This window comes from Brienomyrus brachyistius, unplaced genomic scaffold, assembly GCF_023856365.1.
Source record: "Brienomyrus brachyistius isolate T26 unplaced genomic scaffold, BBRACH_0.4 scaffold100, whole genome shotgun sequence".
Lineage (NCBI taxonomy): Eukaryota > Metazoa > Chordata > Actinopteri > Osteoglossiformes > Mormyridae > Brienomyrus > Brienomyrus brachyistius.
This window is the reverse complement of record NW_026042375.1, coordinates 216,983-234,096: the sequence shown is the minus strand read 5'-3', so window position 1 is coordinate 234,096 and position 17,114 is coordinate 216,983. Positions and strand designations below refer to the sequence as shown.

General features: G+C 44.4%; 1 protein-coding gene and 1 long non-coding RNA gene across 2 annotated transcripts; one reads left to right on the top strand and one right to left on the bottom strand.

Moving 5' to 3' along the window:
* Positions 1 to 2,760: 2,760 nt before the first annotated feature.
* Positions 2,761 to 15,826, top strand: LOC125727525 (uncharacterized). The gene is made up of 4 exons (XR_007388793.1): positions 2,761 to 2,943; positions 5,389 to 5,614; positions 5,698 to 5,904; positions 14,962 to 15,826. It is a non-coding gene; the product is annotated as an uncharacterized LOC125727525 (long non-coding RNA).
* On the bottom strand, positions 8,343 to 12,187 carry il19l (interleukin 19 like). The gene is made up of 6 exons (XM_049004323.1): positions 12,055 to 12,187; positions 11,505 to 11,678; positions 9,669 to 9,731; positions 9,391 to 9,543; positions 8,716 to 8,790; positions 8,343 to 8,566 (listed from the first exon to the last, which is right to left on the bottom strand). Exons 2-6 carry the CDS (start codon positions 11,670 to 11,672, stop codon positions 8,477 to 8,479), a joined length of 549 nt encoding a protein of 182 aa, XP_048860280.1. The 5' UTR covers positions 11,673 to 11,678; positions 12,055 to 12,187; the 3' UTR covers positions 8,343 to 8,476.
* Positions 15,827 to 17,114: the final 1,288 nt, after the last annotated feature.

Below are 17,114 nucleotides of genomic sequence, written 5' to 3'. Positions count from 1 at the left end.
CGTTATTATTCTTAGGCCATGCCTATTTTTAGACAAATACTACATTTTTATAGTAAGAATAAGACAGTTTGCCTGAATGGAAAGGGAAACTTTTGTTACCTGAAGCAGATTACAGTTCAAAGTTTCCAGACGTCATATTCTACTAACCGCTTATCCAGTGATGATGTTATGTTGATCCAGAGCAGAAGCTGGGAAAATGAAACTAGGGAACAATGACCAGTCAGGGCAGCGGACTGGATGACTAAGGACTGAATCCGTCACACTGTGGTCACTTGGTGACAGTGTTCCCGGGCAACAAATGTGCATGTGAAGATTTCAACTTTGTGTTCACACACAAAAGTATAGCAGCATGATGGTAAATCAGCGGTTTTGCTGGAGGTTCATTACGCTTATGCAGTCCCCATCTGGTCAGGGTGTGTGACCAGTGTCTCAGGTATCTATTTCCAGGGTCTGGGCAGCTTTGCCCGACTATTTCTGAGCCTTGACAAGCTTAATCATATGATATGATTTTATGTGAAGAATATGAGTCACCAAAGAATTAATAAAAGTAGCAAGTATGCATGTCATTGCACTACTGCCTCTACTGGTGCTCCAGGACATAGTATCAGTGCTGCAGTTTACTGTTGGCACCATACTGTCGCCCGCGGTCAATGGCTGAGGATCTCCTTAGCATGGGGGGGGGGGTTAATGCTAAAGATCTGTTATAGAAACTGTGACAGAGAAATGAAGTGACGTTGAGAAAGGCAGTAGGCAGGAACTATGTGCGCCTGGCTGCCGGTTCGAGCCCGAGGCGCTGCAGCTCGACCGCTGAGTGCTTTGATTACATCCTTGAAATGCAGCAAGACGAGCTCAGAATGGGCTGAGCGATGCGGTTGAGAGAAGCACTTGCTCAGTGCCTTTGATGTAACTAAGATATTGCACACCGTTAGAGTCCAGCAAGCCTGGCAAAAGCGTGTCAGAATGTTGCTCCGGGCCGCTACCAGGGCAATGCTCTCTTAGAGGAAACCCTCTATGCAAACAGTAAGGCGTATCGTGTTATCCTGTGCAGCGGTTTCAGTTTCATGCGTTTTTCGCTGCTCTTTTATTTTGATATGTGTGAAAACCTCTTCTCATGTGCTGCCACGGCTGACGTCAAAGGCGGTGCCCCAAATGTGTTCGACAAGGTCGAACCCGTGCCAGAGTCTCGCCTGAGGCTGCAGGTGCCGCACGACAAGCGGCGGAAAGCTCACTTCCTGTCTGAGGGAACTCGCCGTTCTCAGATCTATCGTCAGATGTGGTGCAGATAAACAGCCAAGCTTTACATTTTATTCTCTGTGCCGGACAAAATGATCAGATGGAGATGCCGAAGGTTTCGGCGCCTTGGGGCCTGTCTGTGTCGATGTCGTCTCTGCCCTTTGGCACAGGGAGCGTGCCAGGCATCGCTTGGAGAAAGCCAGGCATCAGCTGTCAGCAATCACTTGCAGCACGTGGAAATTTCTTTGAAAAAGAAGACCTGGATTCTTGCAGAGAAAAGCTGTGTGCCGGGTTTTAAAACCTACCGGAAAAAAGTGGCAGAAAGTCTATACAGTATTAGCTACCAGGTGAGGCACTATGGGTGAGGCCCCTTTGAATGCTCGGGTTGAAAGCCTGCGGACTTGACCTAAATTTCGGAGCTCTGAGACACTCCGGGCAGCAGTGCATATTCTTAAACATACAGCAGCAAGGCACATACTGTAGAGCACAGATACATTTAGTACAAAATGGACAAGGTGCCAGACACCATGAGTACCCCAAACGTAGGAGTAACATCCGTCCATCCATCCGTCCTTCTGTCCATCCATCCATTTTCCAAACAGCTTATCCTACTGGGTCGTGGGGGGTCCGGAACCCATCCTGGAAGCAATGGGCACGAGGCAGGGAACAACCCAGGATGGGGGGCCAGCCCATCGCAGGGCACACTCACACACCATTCACCCACACATGCACACCTACGGGCAATTTAGTAACTCCAATTAGCCTCAGCATGTTTTTGGACTGTGGGGGGAAACCGGAGTACCCGGACGAAACCCCACGACGACATGGGGAGAACATGCAAACTCCACACACATGTGACCCAGGTCCCAGAGGTGTGAGGCAACAGTGCTAACCACTGCACCACCATGCCGCCCCCTAGGAGTAACATAGGGTACACTCATTTAAAGGAATGCAATGCACAAATTGACAGTGGTGGCCCAATGGTTAGGGAAGAATACTTGTCATTGCTAGGTTGCCAGTTTGAATCTCCAATCAGCAAGGTACCACTGAGGTACGCTGAGCAGGTACTGCTCCCCGGGCGCTGAGTAATAGCTGCCCGCTACCATGTGACATATGGGTTAAATGCAGAGGACAATGACTTGAATAGAATACTGAGAAACCGATTATTAGGGAATATTAATGAAATAAATATTAAGAAAAAGAATAATAAATGAATGCATGAGCTGTCAGTCAGTTTATGAACATACTGGATAATCAGGTGCAAAAGCAGACACTTCGGTATCCCAGAAAAGTTTTACCTAAATATCCTGTCATATGCTGACTTTAGTACAATCCATTCTGGGTCATGTTGGAATTTCATGGGTCAGAATATATTTCCATGCGGTTTACGAGATCGAAATCGAATTCCATTATCATTCAGATTTTTTAAAATCACTTACGCAAAAATATGGGGGTTTTTCCACTTGGATTGGTCCAGTTACAGTTATAGCACATACGTTTTGCAGACGGAACTTATGGTTGCGCAATGTTAAGTAAGTACTAATGGCTGGCGTGCGGCTCAGCATGTTTTGTATTCGTGCCAAGTGATCGTGGCGGGGAATCCTGTGTTTGGCAGAGTGGACACCCCGCCGCTGCCCGTTCCCGGAAGGTCAGACACGGCTGCAGTCCGTTCTCCTGACCGATGCGCAGTTCTTCAGCACGGCTCATACGGTAAATCCTGGTGGCGGGGGGGGGGGCATTTCTGGGGAGTTCAACGGTCACGAAGCTCATGATCACACACATTCGCTGTTTACAGTAATGATGATGTTGCCCAACAGATACCGGGCTAAAAATATACTGCGGCGATACTACATAAGTGTTAGTTATTGTAAAGAATTTCGCTTGCAATCCTTCACAGGCCGTTTCACTTACTCATTCAGTTTTTCATTCATTTGGTTAATCCATCTCTTTATTTCATTCATTATATTTATTCCACGTTGCTATACTACGGCTGGGGAGTTCAACGGTCACGAAGCTCATGATCACTCACATTCGCTGTTTACAGTAATGATGATGTTGCCCAACAGATACCGGGCTAAAAATATACTGCGGCGATACTACATAAGTGTTAGTTATTGTAAAGAATTTCGCTTGCAATCCTTCACAGGCCGTTTCACTTACTCATTCAGTTTTTCATTCATTTGGTTAATCCATCTCTTTATTTCATTCATTATATTTATTCCACGTTGCTATACTACGGCTGTATTCATTATTGTTTGGATACAGAATGCACTGTGCATATAAGCTCTTGTGTCCAGCCTCCCGTTTTGCACTTCAAGTTAGTGCTGTTATATACTGCACTATGGTCCAAAGGAAACGTTATGTCATGTCTCTCTATAGCTGTATATGGATGGTATGACAATAGAACACCAAGGTCATTAGGATGCACTCAGGCATGTGGCTGCTGTCTACATACTGGGGTCAGGCAACCTGTTTAGCTACATTTCAATAGCTGGCATCCAGAAAATACTTTGAGTAGCTGAAGAGGTTGGGTTGCTGTCCTGGCTTGGGGGGGTGCAATGAGCATTCTGGGCTTCACGCCAGGACCCGCGATCACGTGCTTTAAGGTTCTCAAGCTGCTATGAGTATAACTAACCACATATCCGTGGTCTGTGGGAGGAAGCTAGGAGTACCTGGAGGAAATCCACACTGACACAGGAAGACGAGGTCTAAAACGCTACCTAAGGCTATGTTAATTATGTTTGTGATTATCCGTCCATTCATAAGCCAGGGCTGGGTAATGGTGTTCGCCTCGAGACCATGCCAGAACACATATGGTACAAGACACAGCACACCCTGGGTGGGATTCTAGTCCATCGCATCACAAGTCATATAACATAATAATAACCGATACTTTATTGATCCCCGTAGGGAAATTGTCTTTACGCCTCCTCAACTTGCTCTTTTTATCATAGAGTAAGTTGTTTTTTGTGAAGGGCTGCCACCCGTAGCGGCGCTCAGGGAGCTGGGGGTTAAGGGCCTTACTCAAGGACCCACAGGCTGAGGCGGGGTTTGAACTTGTGACCTTCAGATTACAGGCACACAGGCTTAGCCCACGGAGCCACATCCTGCCCCCAACATACGTTGGTCGGTCCGTCCGTCTGTCGGTCCGTCCGCCCGCCCGCCTGCCCGCTCGTTCGCTTACCCTGAGCAGGGAGTCCTATAACAGTATAAGACTCTGAACTTCTGAAAATTACATGCTGTCTATATAACATTTTTTCGCTCAGTATCCAAAATGCCGAAATACTGAGGTGATTTTCTGAAGTGTTTTAAGCCAGATCAGAGTAATCAGAATGGAGCTTCTTTTTATTTCCGCACTTCAAGCTAAGATGGGGCCCTGTAGGCTCGCACATGTTACTGGCAGATTTTCAGTGGTGGGTGTTGGGATATGAGTGAGATGTGAATCTCAGATGTGAGTGAAGATGTTAGACAGGGCAGTCAAAACAAGAGGTCAAACAGCTCTAACCAAGAAATAGTACTGACTGAGCCAGCAGAGTCTAGGTTTAACAAATTCTGTCTGCTGACATGAAAGTGAATCCTCACAGGTAAATACAGGCCAAATTTCCCGTGACACCTGCACTTCATAGCACTGTTACCGCACTTTGTCAGTCACTTTATCAGTATTTATATATTGTCTAGTTTTTCACTGTCTTGTATAGTTTTTAGTCTGTATGTACTTGAGTGAGGCCGAATGAGGAGAGATTCCGGTGCATATGGTCCACAAGGCTGTGAGAATCATCTGTCTAACTCTGCTACCTCTGCTAATTCTGCTAACTCTGCTAACTGTACTAGTCCCCCTCAGCTTAAAAAATACCACTACTGTTCCAGTCACCTGCCTTAATGACTACCACCCTGTACCACTAATCTCCACTGCAATGAAGTGCTTTGAGAGACTGATGCTATGACTCGTTAAGGACTCCATTCCAGACAGTTTTCACCTGTCGTGTTTGCATTCGCTACATTACATCCACTGAGGTCCCCATTTCACACACAATTCACAACACATTGACTCACCAAGACAATAACTGCCATGCCAGGCTGTTGTGGATTACAGTTTTGCATTTAACACAGTCATTCCCTCTAAGCTGACCCAGAAGCTGCTACTCTGTTCAACAGGGTCCTGGACTTCCTCACCAACAGACCAAAGCATGTATGGATTGGCACAGACACTTCCTCTACCCTGACCCCCAACAATAGCACCGGGAAGCGTTTTGATTCCACTGGTGTACTCCTTGTTGACACATGACTGCGTGGCCGGACACAGGTCCAACACTCATTAAGTTTGCTGACGGCTCCTCCATCGTGGGCCTGATCGCTGATAATGATGGACTACAGAGAGGAGGTGAGACTCCTGGCAGAGTGTTGTCAGGAAAACTACCTCTCTCTTAATGTCAGCAAAACTAAGGAGCTGGTCTTGGATTTCAGGAAGCAAGGTGCGGCTGATGCCCTCATCTGCAATGAAAGGGATGCTGTGGAGAGGGTCAGCAGCTTCATGTTCCTTGGGGTCACCATCAGCAATAAAGCCCCAGCAATGCCTTCACTTCCTCTGGCGTCTGAGGAAAAGCCCAGACGCCCACCACGGTCCAGAAGGAGCGTTGTGGAATCCGTCCTCACAGGTTGTATTACATCCAGGTATGGCAGCTGCTCTGCACATAACAAGAAAGCACTGCAATGCTCAGAAGGTCGTAGGCAATCAGGACAATCAGCGCAGGCACCACAACACTCAGGGGCAGCTTTGACCCCACTGCCGTCACACTGTTCATCACACACTGCTGTGACATACAGAGACTGTTCATGTGCAGTAATAATAGGGTTCATTCTATGCAATTTATGTTAACAGTGTGTTTACTATTGCTAACACACAATACAGATGCTAAAGACTGTTTAAAAACACTTCTCGTTTGCACTGTTATGGTCACTCATGATCACGGTCTGTAGTTCATGTCAATTGTTAGTTGTTTATTGCCTGATTAATGTGAGTCACTGTGATGTTGCAGCGCTTCGTTAATTGTCTAATCTTTGAAGAAGGCATTCAAGTATGAATTTCATTGTACTTCGTACATATGACAGTGCAACTTTGGATCCTTTGTAAATCAGTGATTGCCACTGGTGACCATGGAATGTCATTGTGGAAGAAGACATAACATCTTATAAATGTTATAAATCATCGAGTTTGCCCGCAGCAGAATCGATACATTGCAATTGCAATGCTTTGTATTCCACACACAGAGGCAGGGCACAAACACACTGGCGCAGCGGTGTGAGGCCACAGTGAAACACACAGAGTTGCTATGTTACCAAAACTCTCTGTTTAAAATACTTGTAAGGAGATAGATTAATCTTCAGTAACACAGGGCACATTCACAATTGGGAGATGCCAATCTACCCAAACCCTGCATCTTTTAGACACAACTTTTTAAACTCCAATACCTTAATGGTAATACAACATTTAGATGGAATATTATTGATAACAAAAATGTCTCAATCCTATAGCAAACACCAAACAAAAGATGTGTTGAGTAGCAGACCATCCGTCAGGCCCCTGGGAGAGAGCGATGGGGCCCCCTAGTGCCCCCCGTGGTTAATTTCTTTGTTAATTCATACAACAAAACTGATTCAGAAACATTTTGGTACAGGAAACCCATTGCTACCATCTTTTTTATACCCTTCTGTTACTGTTGGTTCTGTGAGCTGATAGTCATCTCCCTGGTCCTTTAAACACGTCCTGCTCAGCAGCATAATTTATCTGCACAGTATGCTAATATCCCCACATTGCAGAATAAGTACAGCCATTCTGTCATATACAGACGCTCCTCTATTTACGAACTTTCAACTTACGCACTTTCAGACATACGAGCACTTTAAGTCCAGATTGTGTTCATTGGCCTCCTGTTTCCTGTCGGCAACATCAGTTTTTTCTTTCTGTGCGCCAATTCCGCCAAGTACGACTTCTGGCCGCTACTCCCGCCGCGCAGCAGCGTAGCGTGCGAACTCCCAGCATCCTAGTTCTTTGTACTTCCGTATACCCTTAAAATTATGTTGAATAACGACTTGCGGACATTTCAAGTTATGAACAGCTGTTCGGAATGTATCTCTGTATAGTTTTTTGTAACTTTGGTGAAACGGTTTGCTGAGTATCTTTATCGCTTCTGGCGGCCCCCAGAAGGGTTTGTCTGGTGGTAATGGAAATGAAAGTGTCTCATTCTGTCCGATTAAGACATCGCCCCCAGCGCTGCTCTGGAGCCCCCCTGGAGCCCCCCTGGAGTGCTGAGCAGTCAGTGGGCAGACAGGCAGTGGCCCCAGAGCTTATTTATAGCTATTAGGGTGAGCACCTTAAATAACAAATAAAATTAGAATAGAAAAAAAAACATGGTGTCCTTGGTGGGTGGCGCTGTTGCTCATTTAGGGGGCATGGCTTGTGAATGCCCCCCCGCCCCATGATGCCAACAATGCATTAGTGAGATTCGGGGGGGGGGGGGGTGATGGTGACACCCACCAAACCATCACACACCTGCATTTTTAATAAAACTGAAAGTTTTTTTTCAGGCACCTTCTGTCAGCTGCTAAAAATTTTCTTTGGATGGATGGATGGATGGATGGATGGATGGATGGATGGATGGATGGATGGATGGATGGATGGATATGGAACCTGACTTGGATCCTTTCTCCACTGAGGCGTGGGAGGCAGTGTAATAGAGATGATCTGAATTAGAATCAGAGTTCTTTATTGCCGTTGCATGATTGTACATACAATGCAAATCTGGTTTGTCTCATTATACAACACATCATTACATTACACATCAGTCAAGATCACTGACAGCCACGTATGACAGAAGCTAAGGCTTTATATCGTGAAGCCCATCGAAGAGAGACAGTGACAGATCCTTGCAGATGCTGCCGTAATACATAATGGATCATAAATATAAAAGTGTTACTTTATCTTCAGTATTTACTTTAGTTACTATCATTGACATTTCCGACGATGATCAAGAGGCGCCGGCCCAGAGTCCCGGGTCGATCTCGGCTCTTGCAATGAGCCAGGCACGTGACACAGTAAAAAAATATATATAATTAATACTGTTAATAAATAAATGTCTTAAATAAGACATTACAGGTGCATGTACACATTGTGTAGAACGGTGTTGGCTCCCTGTGGGACTCATGCCTGTACCCAGTCTCCGGCGTGCGTCCAGCACTCGCACGCTCACTTCTCGCCATCCCCGAATGTCTCCATCCACTCCAGCAGCGAGTCCAGCTCCCCGATGGCTTTCACAGCGCCATCCTGGGGCTCCAGCTGTAGGGTGGAGGTGCAGAGTGCCAGTGTTAGACCTGCGGAAGCCAGTTACCATAAAACTATGCGATGCCCACCCCCATCCTTCTGGAACCCAGTTACTATATAATTATGTGACCCCCCCCCCCCCTTGATCTAGCTGCAGCACTTACCTTCTCATAGCTGTCATGGATGGCGGCCAGCCTGGCCTTACTGTCTTCTCCACATTCGCACCGCATCTGTGCGTGCTGAGGGGAGAAGGGGGGAGAAGCACAGACAGACAGCAGATCAATCCAGCGGCTGGGAACAGGATATACCTGCAATTGGCAGTCCAGCCTTTGTGTAATCTGACCAATGATTATTATCATCCATCCATCTTCCAAACCGCTTATCCTACTGGGTTGCGGGGGGTCCAGAGCCTATCCCGGAAGCAATGGGCACGAAGCAGGGAACAACCCAGGACGGGGGGCCAGCCCATCACAGGGCACACTCACACACCATTCACACACACATGCACGCCTACGGGCAATTTAATAACTCCAATTAGCCTCAGCTTGTTTTTGGACTGTGAGGGGAAACCGGAGTACCCGGAGGAAACCCCATGACGACATGGGGAGAACATGCAAACTCCGCACATATATGACCCAGGCAGAGACTCGAACCCGGGTCCCAGAAGTGTGAGGCAACAGTGCTAACCACTGCACCACCATGCCGCCCCGATTATTATTATTATTATTATTATTATTATCATTATTATTCAACATGATTATTATGACTAATAATATGAGGAAACACCCTCTGGCAGACTCAAGTTGCATTTTATTATCCGTCCACAAGAAGGCACTCACACATTTGCGCAGATCGTTCCTAATACTGAGGAATGAGTTGGCTAAATTGCTCGTGTTCCTCCTGAACTGGGACTGGTTGGTGGCGTAGCTACTGAAGACCCTTTCCACGTAGAAGCCGAGCAGGTGCTTCAGGAAGCAGCAACTCTCCAGAGGCTGCGAGGGAGGCGCCATGGCAACATGTTAGACAATACAAATAGATCCAGACCGCACTTCTGCCAATTGTTAGTTTAACAGACAACTTTCCTATTTACAGAATGCAATGTAGAATGAAATCGAACCTGGAGCTCCTTCATGGTCTGTCTGGTGAGGAGCCGTGTGCTGATGTGTTTATCATCCGTGACCTAGGGAAGGACGAATCGTGGGTTATCATGCTCAAGAAATAGTCTGGTGTCACCGGTTCTGACGGGGCTTCTGAAGTCATCCTGGGAAAGACGCTCAGAAACGACAAAACTCTGGACATTGTCAGCAGGAAAGTCCCCGTTGTGCTTGTGACGGCGTTTTCCTTCTGAACAGCGCCGCCCTTTACAGGGACTTTTCAAGGCCGTGACCCTTTCGGGGGAAACTGCAGTTGGCAAATGGGGACCATCCCGACCTTGAGCCACTATAACGACGCGGCTGTCTCTCGCCATACAGTCCCACACCTTGGGAAAGCACACTCCTACTCGGGGGCTGCGTACACGGCTGGGAGCGGCGTGTCCGCCATCTTCCTGAGCCTTAAGGCACATGCATGGCGTACAGGTGCGATGATGTCACCTCGATGAAAGAAATGCTGTTCAATTCCTCTCTCCTCAGGGAAGCGAGATTTTGTGCTAAAAACAGCAGCAGATGCCTGAAGGCATGCGTCAGCCGCATGCTTGGAGAGCCTTTAGTCTTCATCTCCTCTTTCTGTTTCCTGGGACTTTGCCTGGGTTATTTATACATGAGCACGTTATACATGAATATATATGCTTTGTTTATACAGTGTGTCCACAACTTACAACCTATACGACTTACGGCGACTCGCACTTACGACTGAATTTTTATTTTTAATTTTTTTAACGAGGTAAATCTATATATAAATATATTCTTGGCGGCCGTACCTGGGGCAGCAGGGTGCGCCCCATATGATAGTTACTGCGGGAAAGATTTGTACATCCAAACCTCGGAATTCATCTCCTTTTCATTGTCGTACCTAAAAGGCATTTATCGCACTCCGACGTACGTCCATTTTTAACCTGTTTCTCAGAACAGAAACCAGAGAGAAGTTTGTCTACATACAGTACTGTGCAAAAGCCTTGGGGTGCTTAAGTAAATGATGTTGGCATGTATGCATGAGTTCATGACTGTTAAAGTGTGTCAGCTTAGGCGTTTCGAAAACCTTTCCTGAAGTTGCCCCAGAATTTGCAGCATCCTTCCAATACAACAATGTATTCTTGACCACCATCCCAAGGTATCTGGCTAATCAGCACCTCGAGTTATTTAACTGTTTAATTAATTAGAAGAACTCCTGCTTCAGCAAAGTAATTGAGCAAATACATTTTCCCCCTGAGAAGAGGTTTGGGATCTGAAACCGTGTTCTATTCATCCAGCAAGATATCAATAACCTTATTTTTTTTTTTTTTTATTTTTTTTTATTTTTTTTTTTTATTTGTACTAACGGTTCATTTGTATGTATTTTAATGATAAGTTGTGTTGTTTTTTCTAGACACATATATCGTTATTACCTGGGAAAATAACCTGTACTTTGCACAGCACCAGGCATCCATCCAGCTACAAATTCTGTCATCAGGAAAAGTGTCGTGGATGCATACGCAGGTCAGAAACCGAATTTGCGGCTTTTGCTCTGAACAATAAAGAAAGTCGAGCTGCTGAAGTGGCAGGAACAAACATGCCTCATCACTGCTCGGAACCTACCGGAAAGGCGGGCCTAGGCATGCACCCTGACATATTTGATTAAATAGCGTACTTTTGTGTGTTCTGTCCACGCCTCACAGTTCATAGCTGCTGCTATGGGTAGCTAATCCTGTGGGCGGTCAAAATGAAATGTGTAATATTAGAAGCGATTATGAGTCAGCAATAGAGTAGGCCATTCTCGCGAGTGCTGGCGCCCCCCCAGTGCAGGAAGGGAAGCTCACCATGATCTGCCGCATCTCGGTAAAGTCCCGACGCATCTCGTAGGTGTGGACCGTGACAGCACAGTCACCGAGGAGTAATAATCTCCCAGCGGCTTGCAGCGGATGGCCGGCGGTAATCAGGCCCAACAGCAGCAGGGCAGTGGTGGCGTGGGAAGCCCTCGTATCCATAGAAACCTGGGAATGATGAGGAACATCGGTCACCAAGGCGACACTCCTCCCCTGGAAATTGACACCTGGGTTACCTCACTCTCTATCATCCCCCCAACCCTGGTTAAAAACCTGCTTCTCATTTGATTCCTAGATATCTTGTTTAATACATTACACTTGAGTTTTTAAATATTGATTATTGAAATAATATATTTGGTAAAAGTACCGAAAAAACTGACCGTTAGTCACAAACATACTATTCCAAAAAAGTTGCTAAAGAAAATAATTATCAAAGAAATCTTTCAATGAGCCCTTTACAGAAATTCTTCTTTTCAATTATTGTTCCCCAGTATAAAACCAATCACATACAGATCATGTCTGAGCAGCAAGTTCACACTCTTACCTCCTGCCTTTGACTCCTGTGAGTTCACACTCAGAAGATGCTCTTTTATACCCGTCTGATTCCATGATGACATTCCATATGTGGAGATGTGGGAATTTTTTACACGGTACTTACCTGCCTGAAGTTACCAAAGGAGGAAGTAAGACTCTTACATTCACTTTCATCCCTTCAGGTACCTACTGTAGTGACATTGTACTCATTTAACAATGATCATTCATACCTGTCTGTTCTTCATATATATTTTTTATCTTTTGGTTTCTCTCTGACTGAGTAGTCACCAGTTCCTTAGAAAGCTCATATTAACCTTTATTGATCCTTAGTTCAAACCCTGCAATTAAATTAATTGCTGTATTGATTTCAGTATCAGAGACTGAAAGCTTATAATTCAAATGTTGCTGGTTCAGTTGTTAAAAGTGATTTAGATGAATTGGAGAATTTGTGACAAGTTCAGCCTGGATTTTACGAATTAACTTTCTCCCCTGGCTCAGTTAGTACTATTTCTTGGTTAGAGTTGTTTGACCTCTTGTTCTGACTGCCCTGTCTAACATCTTCGCTCACATCTGAGATTCACATCTCACTCATATCCCAACACCCACCACTGAAAATCTGCCAGTAACATGTGCGAGCCTACAGGGCCCCATCTTAGCTTGAAGTGCGGAAATAAAAAGAAGCTCCATTCTGATTACTCTGATCTGGCTTAAAGCACTTCAGAAAATCACCTCAGTATTTCGGCATTTTGGATACTGAGCAAAAAAATGTTATACAGACAGCATGTAATTTTCAGAAGTTCAGAGTCTTATACTGTTATAGGACTCCCTGCTCAGGGTAGACAGCTGGATTGATGGATGCATGGTAATACAAATATTAATATTACATAAATGGAATGAGAAATATAGAATTCAACTAAACATTGTAAAATTGTTTTTCCTTCAAATAGTTAAATAGGCTTGATTAAGTTTAGCACTGTGTGAAAATTGAAACTATCAAAACTATTGAAACTGTATATCTTCCAGGAGTTGCTGTGGTGATTCAGTGGCTTGCGCTGTGGTCTCACGCCTCCAGGGTAGTGGGTTTGCTGGTGCTCCCCGTGTTTGTCTGGGTTTCCTGCTGGCATTCAGGTTTCCTCAAGTCCAAAGATGAACTGGTATCACTAAATGATGCATGTGATGTAACGCTGTGCCCTGCATTGGACTGGCACTGTCCCAGATGCCTGAGCTTGGTGCCCTGTGTCTCCCACGGTGCGGCTTCGACTCTCATGACCTGACACTGGTTACACAGTTAATGGAAAATGCTGGATAAATTCTGACTTGGAGGCAAATCCAGTCCATCTGCCTCAATCCCAGCATATGCAGAATATAATATAATCACTGTGACTGTTTAATGCACCCACAAAACATTCAGCTGTTATTCCCACGTGGTGCAATAAAATACCCTGAAGATATATTGAAAAGCTCATACACACATTGTGATACTGTGAGTTTTGCAAAGTGTCATACTAAAGCTTAAAGGGAACGTGGATGACACAGCAAGCTGCCCTCTGATTGGTTTGTGAATCTGCCTCTGGGAATGATGCAACTTTTTGTTCCTTTGCCACACCTGCATAACTCAGTTCCTGTGGAGGAAGAAGGGTGACTTCACAAAAATTTTGCATGTTTCCATGTTGGGCATCACAGCTATGAAGCCTTTTCTTCCAAAGCTGATGTCACCTTTGAAAAGTCACTCCAATTTGCTATTTTGGAAGTGTATCATATTCTAGACCTTAACCTGTAAGGAACAGCTACCCATTTAGACTGTGCTAATGCCCAGTTCCTTCTTGGATGAAATGGCATTTATACCCCAGTAAAGCAGTTCGTTTTCTGGATACTTTTATGGCGGGAAAATTGTCTTAGCAGCAAATTGTGATGTTCATGAGAAGGTCGTGGCTCTTTTAGAATGTTTAAAGGTGAATGTCTGGAGTAGGAGATGCTTTATATGACTGGTAACATCTCCACTTCGTGTGAATGTGCTGGTGTGTGTTTTTAGTTTAATTCCCTTAAAATTGACTGGTTGAGGTCAAAGGTCACAAATGAAATCTGCTTTTGGGGCCTAGTAGTGATACTATAATAATGATATATAATAATGTCCTTGGCTGAAATTCCCTGAACTTTGATTGAACAGAGCTTAAACACAGAATGAATATATATATATATATATATATATATATATACACACACACACACACACACACACACACACACACACACACACACACACACACACACACACACTCCGGTTTTCCCCCACAGTCCAAAGACATGCTGAGGCTGATTGGAGTTGCTAAATTGCCCGTAGGTGTGCATGTGTGAGTGACTGATGCGTGAGTGTGCCCTGCGATGGGCTGGCCCCCCATCCTGGGTTGTTTCCTGCCTCGTGCCCATTGCTTCCGGGATAGGCTCCAGACCCCCCGGGACCCAGTAGGATAAGCGGTTTGGAAAATGGATGGATATATATACACGCACACACACACACACACACACATACACGTTTCTAAGCATTTCATTAATGTTTTGAAAAAACAGCGCATAGCTCTAATACAGAGTGCATGGCTGTCCTATACAGTATGTCAGACATGGATACACCCTATCCATCCATCCATCTCCCACCCATTTATTCTGTTTAGGGTATATTCAATATTATTTATTAAAATTTCATTTGCCTCGTATAAGATCTTAAAATATATGTGCTTCGTTATATATCTGTTTATTCATCCATCCATCCATCTTTCTTCAATCTGGTTATGTGTGGTATGTATAGGGGTATGAATTCAGTAATATTACTGCATGCCTGTTTGTCTCATCAGGAAAGTACAGCAAGCAGCAAAAATAGGCCCATTCTTCCCTGATTCTCAGTCTCTCTACTCCCTTCTAGGAACTGTGGAGCAAAGCAGACCTTTGAAGTTTTCTTCTCATTGAGGCGCCCTGATGTGCTATCAGAGCAGGAAATCAGCCGCGGAGGATTCTGTGCCGCATGTGGGTGGCTGTGGGTGAATCCTTGGCTGCTTTCGCTTTTGGATACTGATGCCAGTGACATCACTACATGCGACTGGATAGCACGCCTACATGCAGCTGGATACATGCAGCTGAATAGTGCATCTGCATGTACTGGAGCCAACGTGCAAAACTCACTGCAGGAGCAATATGCGACTGTTGTTTCTGGGAAAGTCGGAATTAAACGAAATATTACAATAAGCTTTCTAAGCTGTGTGTGTATGGTTTGTGAATGTTTATGTATCACTTATGGTCATAATGATCCCATGTTTCCTGGCTTATGACACTGTCATCAGTGCCTTTGTAGGATACATTTTTTACGGTAGCTGAGATTGTGTTTGTGCGCTGTAATGTGTAAGGAAGGCGGTTTGATAGGCAGCTCTTCATATGAGATGTTTTCGCACAAGTAATGTAATAAGAGTCATATTTACTCACCCCAGACATTGCAACAGAGCAAATTATAACATAATTAACTACATATGTGTGTGTGTGTGTGTGTGTAGGAGATTTGTTTATTATCTTTAAGTGTAGTTATAAGAATAGTTTTGTGAATTCATTGTAATTATCATTATTTTCTATGACACCACAATAGCACTATGGCTTAAACAGTTAAGGTCATTATATGAAAGTGTGTGACCCTACTTGGTAATAAGAGAGTAATGGTGGTCAGCTGTTGTTATTCTGTTCAGTTTTTTTTCACTATCTTTGCTATTTATATTTTATTATTATAACCTAAATAAAGATTGTACCGGATTATTGGTGCCATATATATATTGAACTGAAAACTGTTCGAACTGAAAAATCTGTTTCACTTGAAAATCACAAATATGTGAGTAAATCATATGTCTTTTTAATTAAAAGGCTACATAGTTTCGTTTTTGTGGCTGGGCTGGGATCTGCTCCAGGCTGCCCTCCCCACTGCTACGGGGTACTGGGTAAGCGGTGGGAAGGTCAATGAGTAAATGGATAAAATTCAAATTAATTTCAGTTGCTTCTTAAATGACAGCTCTTTGCCTATATGGCCTTACCACCGTCAACCACCAGGGAAGTAAGGATAATTTATGCTTTTAAATGCTTTTAGGTGTCACATTTTCAGAATTTTTTATGCTAAAGAACGATATATGTTTCCCAATACAGTATCAATAGTTAATGTGACTACAAATGTATCTGCATAAAATACTAGAGATGATCATCAAAATTGAATCCCGCGTTTTCTGTAAATGTATATTCCGCCACCTTGTCCAGTAAAAGCTGATGTGAGCTGAATGTACATTTGCTGTATCCCCATTGTGTTCTAAAACGTGACTCAGTAAATTACAAATTAACAATTGTATTTATATTTCCATATAATTATTTATAATGTCATACATTTCCCCGTTTTTCGGATTTCTGTGTCGATACACCCGGTTTTGATGTGATGCCTATAAAGACTGGCTTTGCGTTCTGCTCCGGATGACTGACAGGAGAGGAATGTGAACTGTGCCTTTAAGCAGCGCTGGCGTCGCTCCAGGGCAGCCCGGACCTGGGTGTGTGTGAGATCGGCTGACAGCAAGCCCATTATTTTCATCTCAGAGGAAGTTCCACTAAACGAGCACAGGTTTCCCAGAAGTTCCTTCGAATACGTTAACTGGCGAATAATAAAAAGTATTGTCGTAATCTAACGGCGCCCCCGTAAATGTGCCAAAACGGAAAAAGGAGCACGACACGTTTCAGTTACACCTTCGTCTTTCGGTGAATATTTCTTTGTCATCGACGTCTCGCCACCTTCCTCCCGCAAGCGAATAGGAAGTTTTAATATTAAGAAAGCGACACAATATTACAAATTACTACTGCTAATTTAAAGTTTCGATTATTTCAAAAACCTTCGTGAGACATACTGTAATCACTTAGTACTCACAGCTGGGGGAGACCTGTTTTCACATTGGGTAAAATTTGCTTGGCTACTTTAATAAATGTATTACATGACCGGCACAAATCATGCTCTCCATGCAGAGGCAGGTTTGACGTTTTTTGGGTGCCCACTCCAATAGTCAC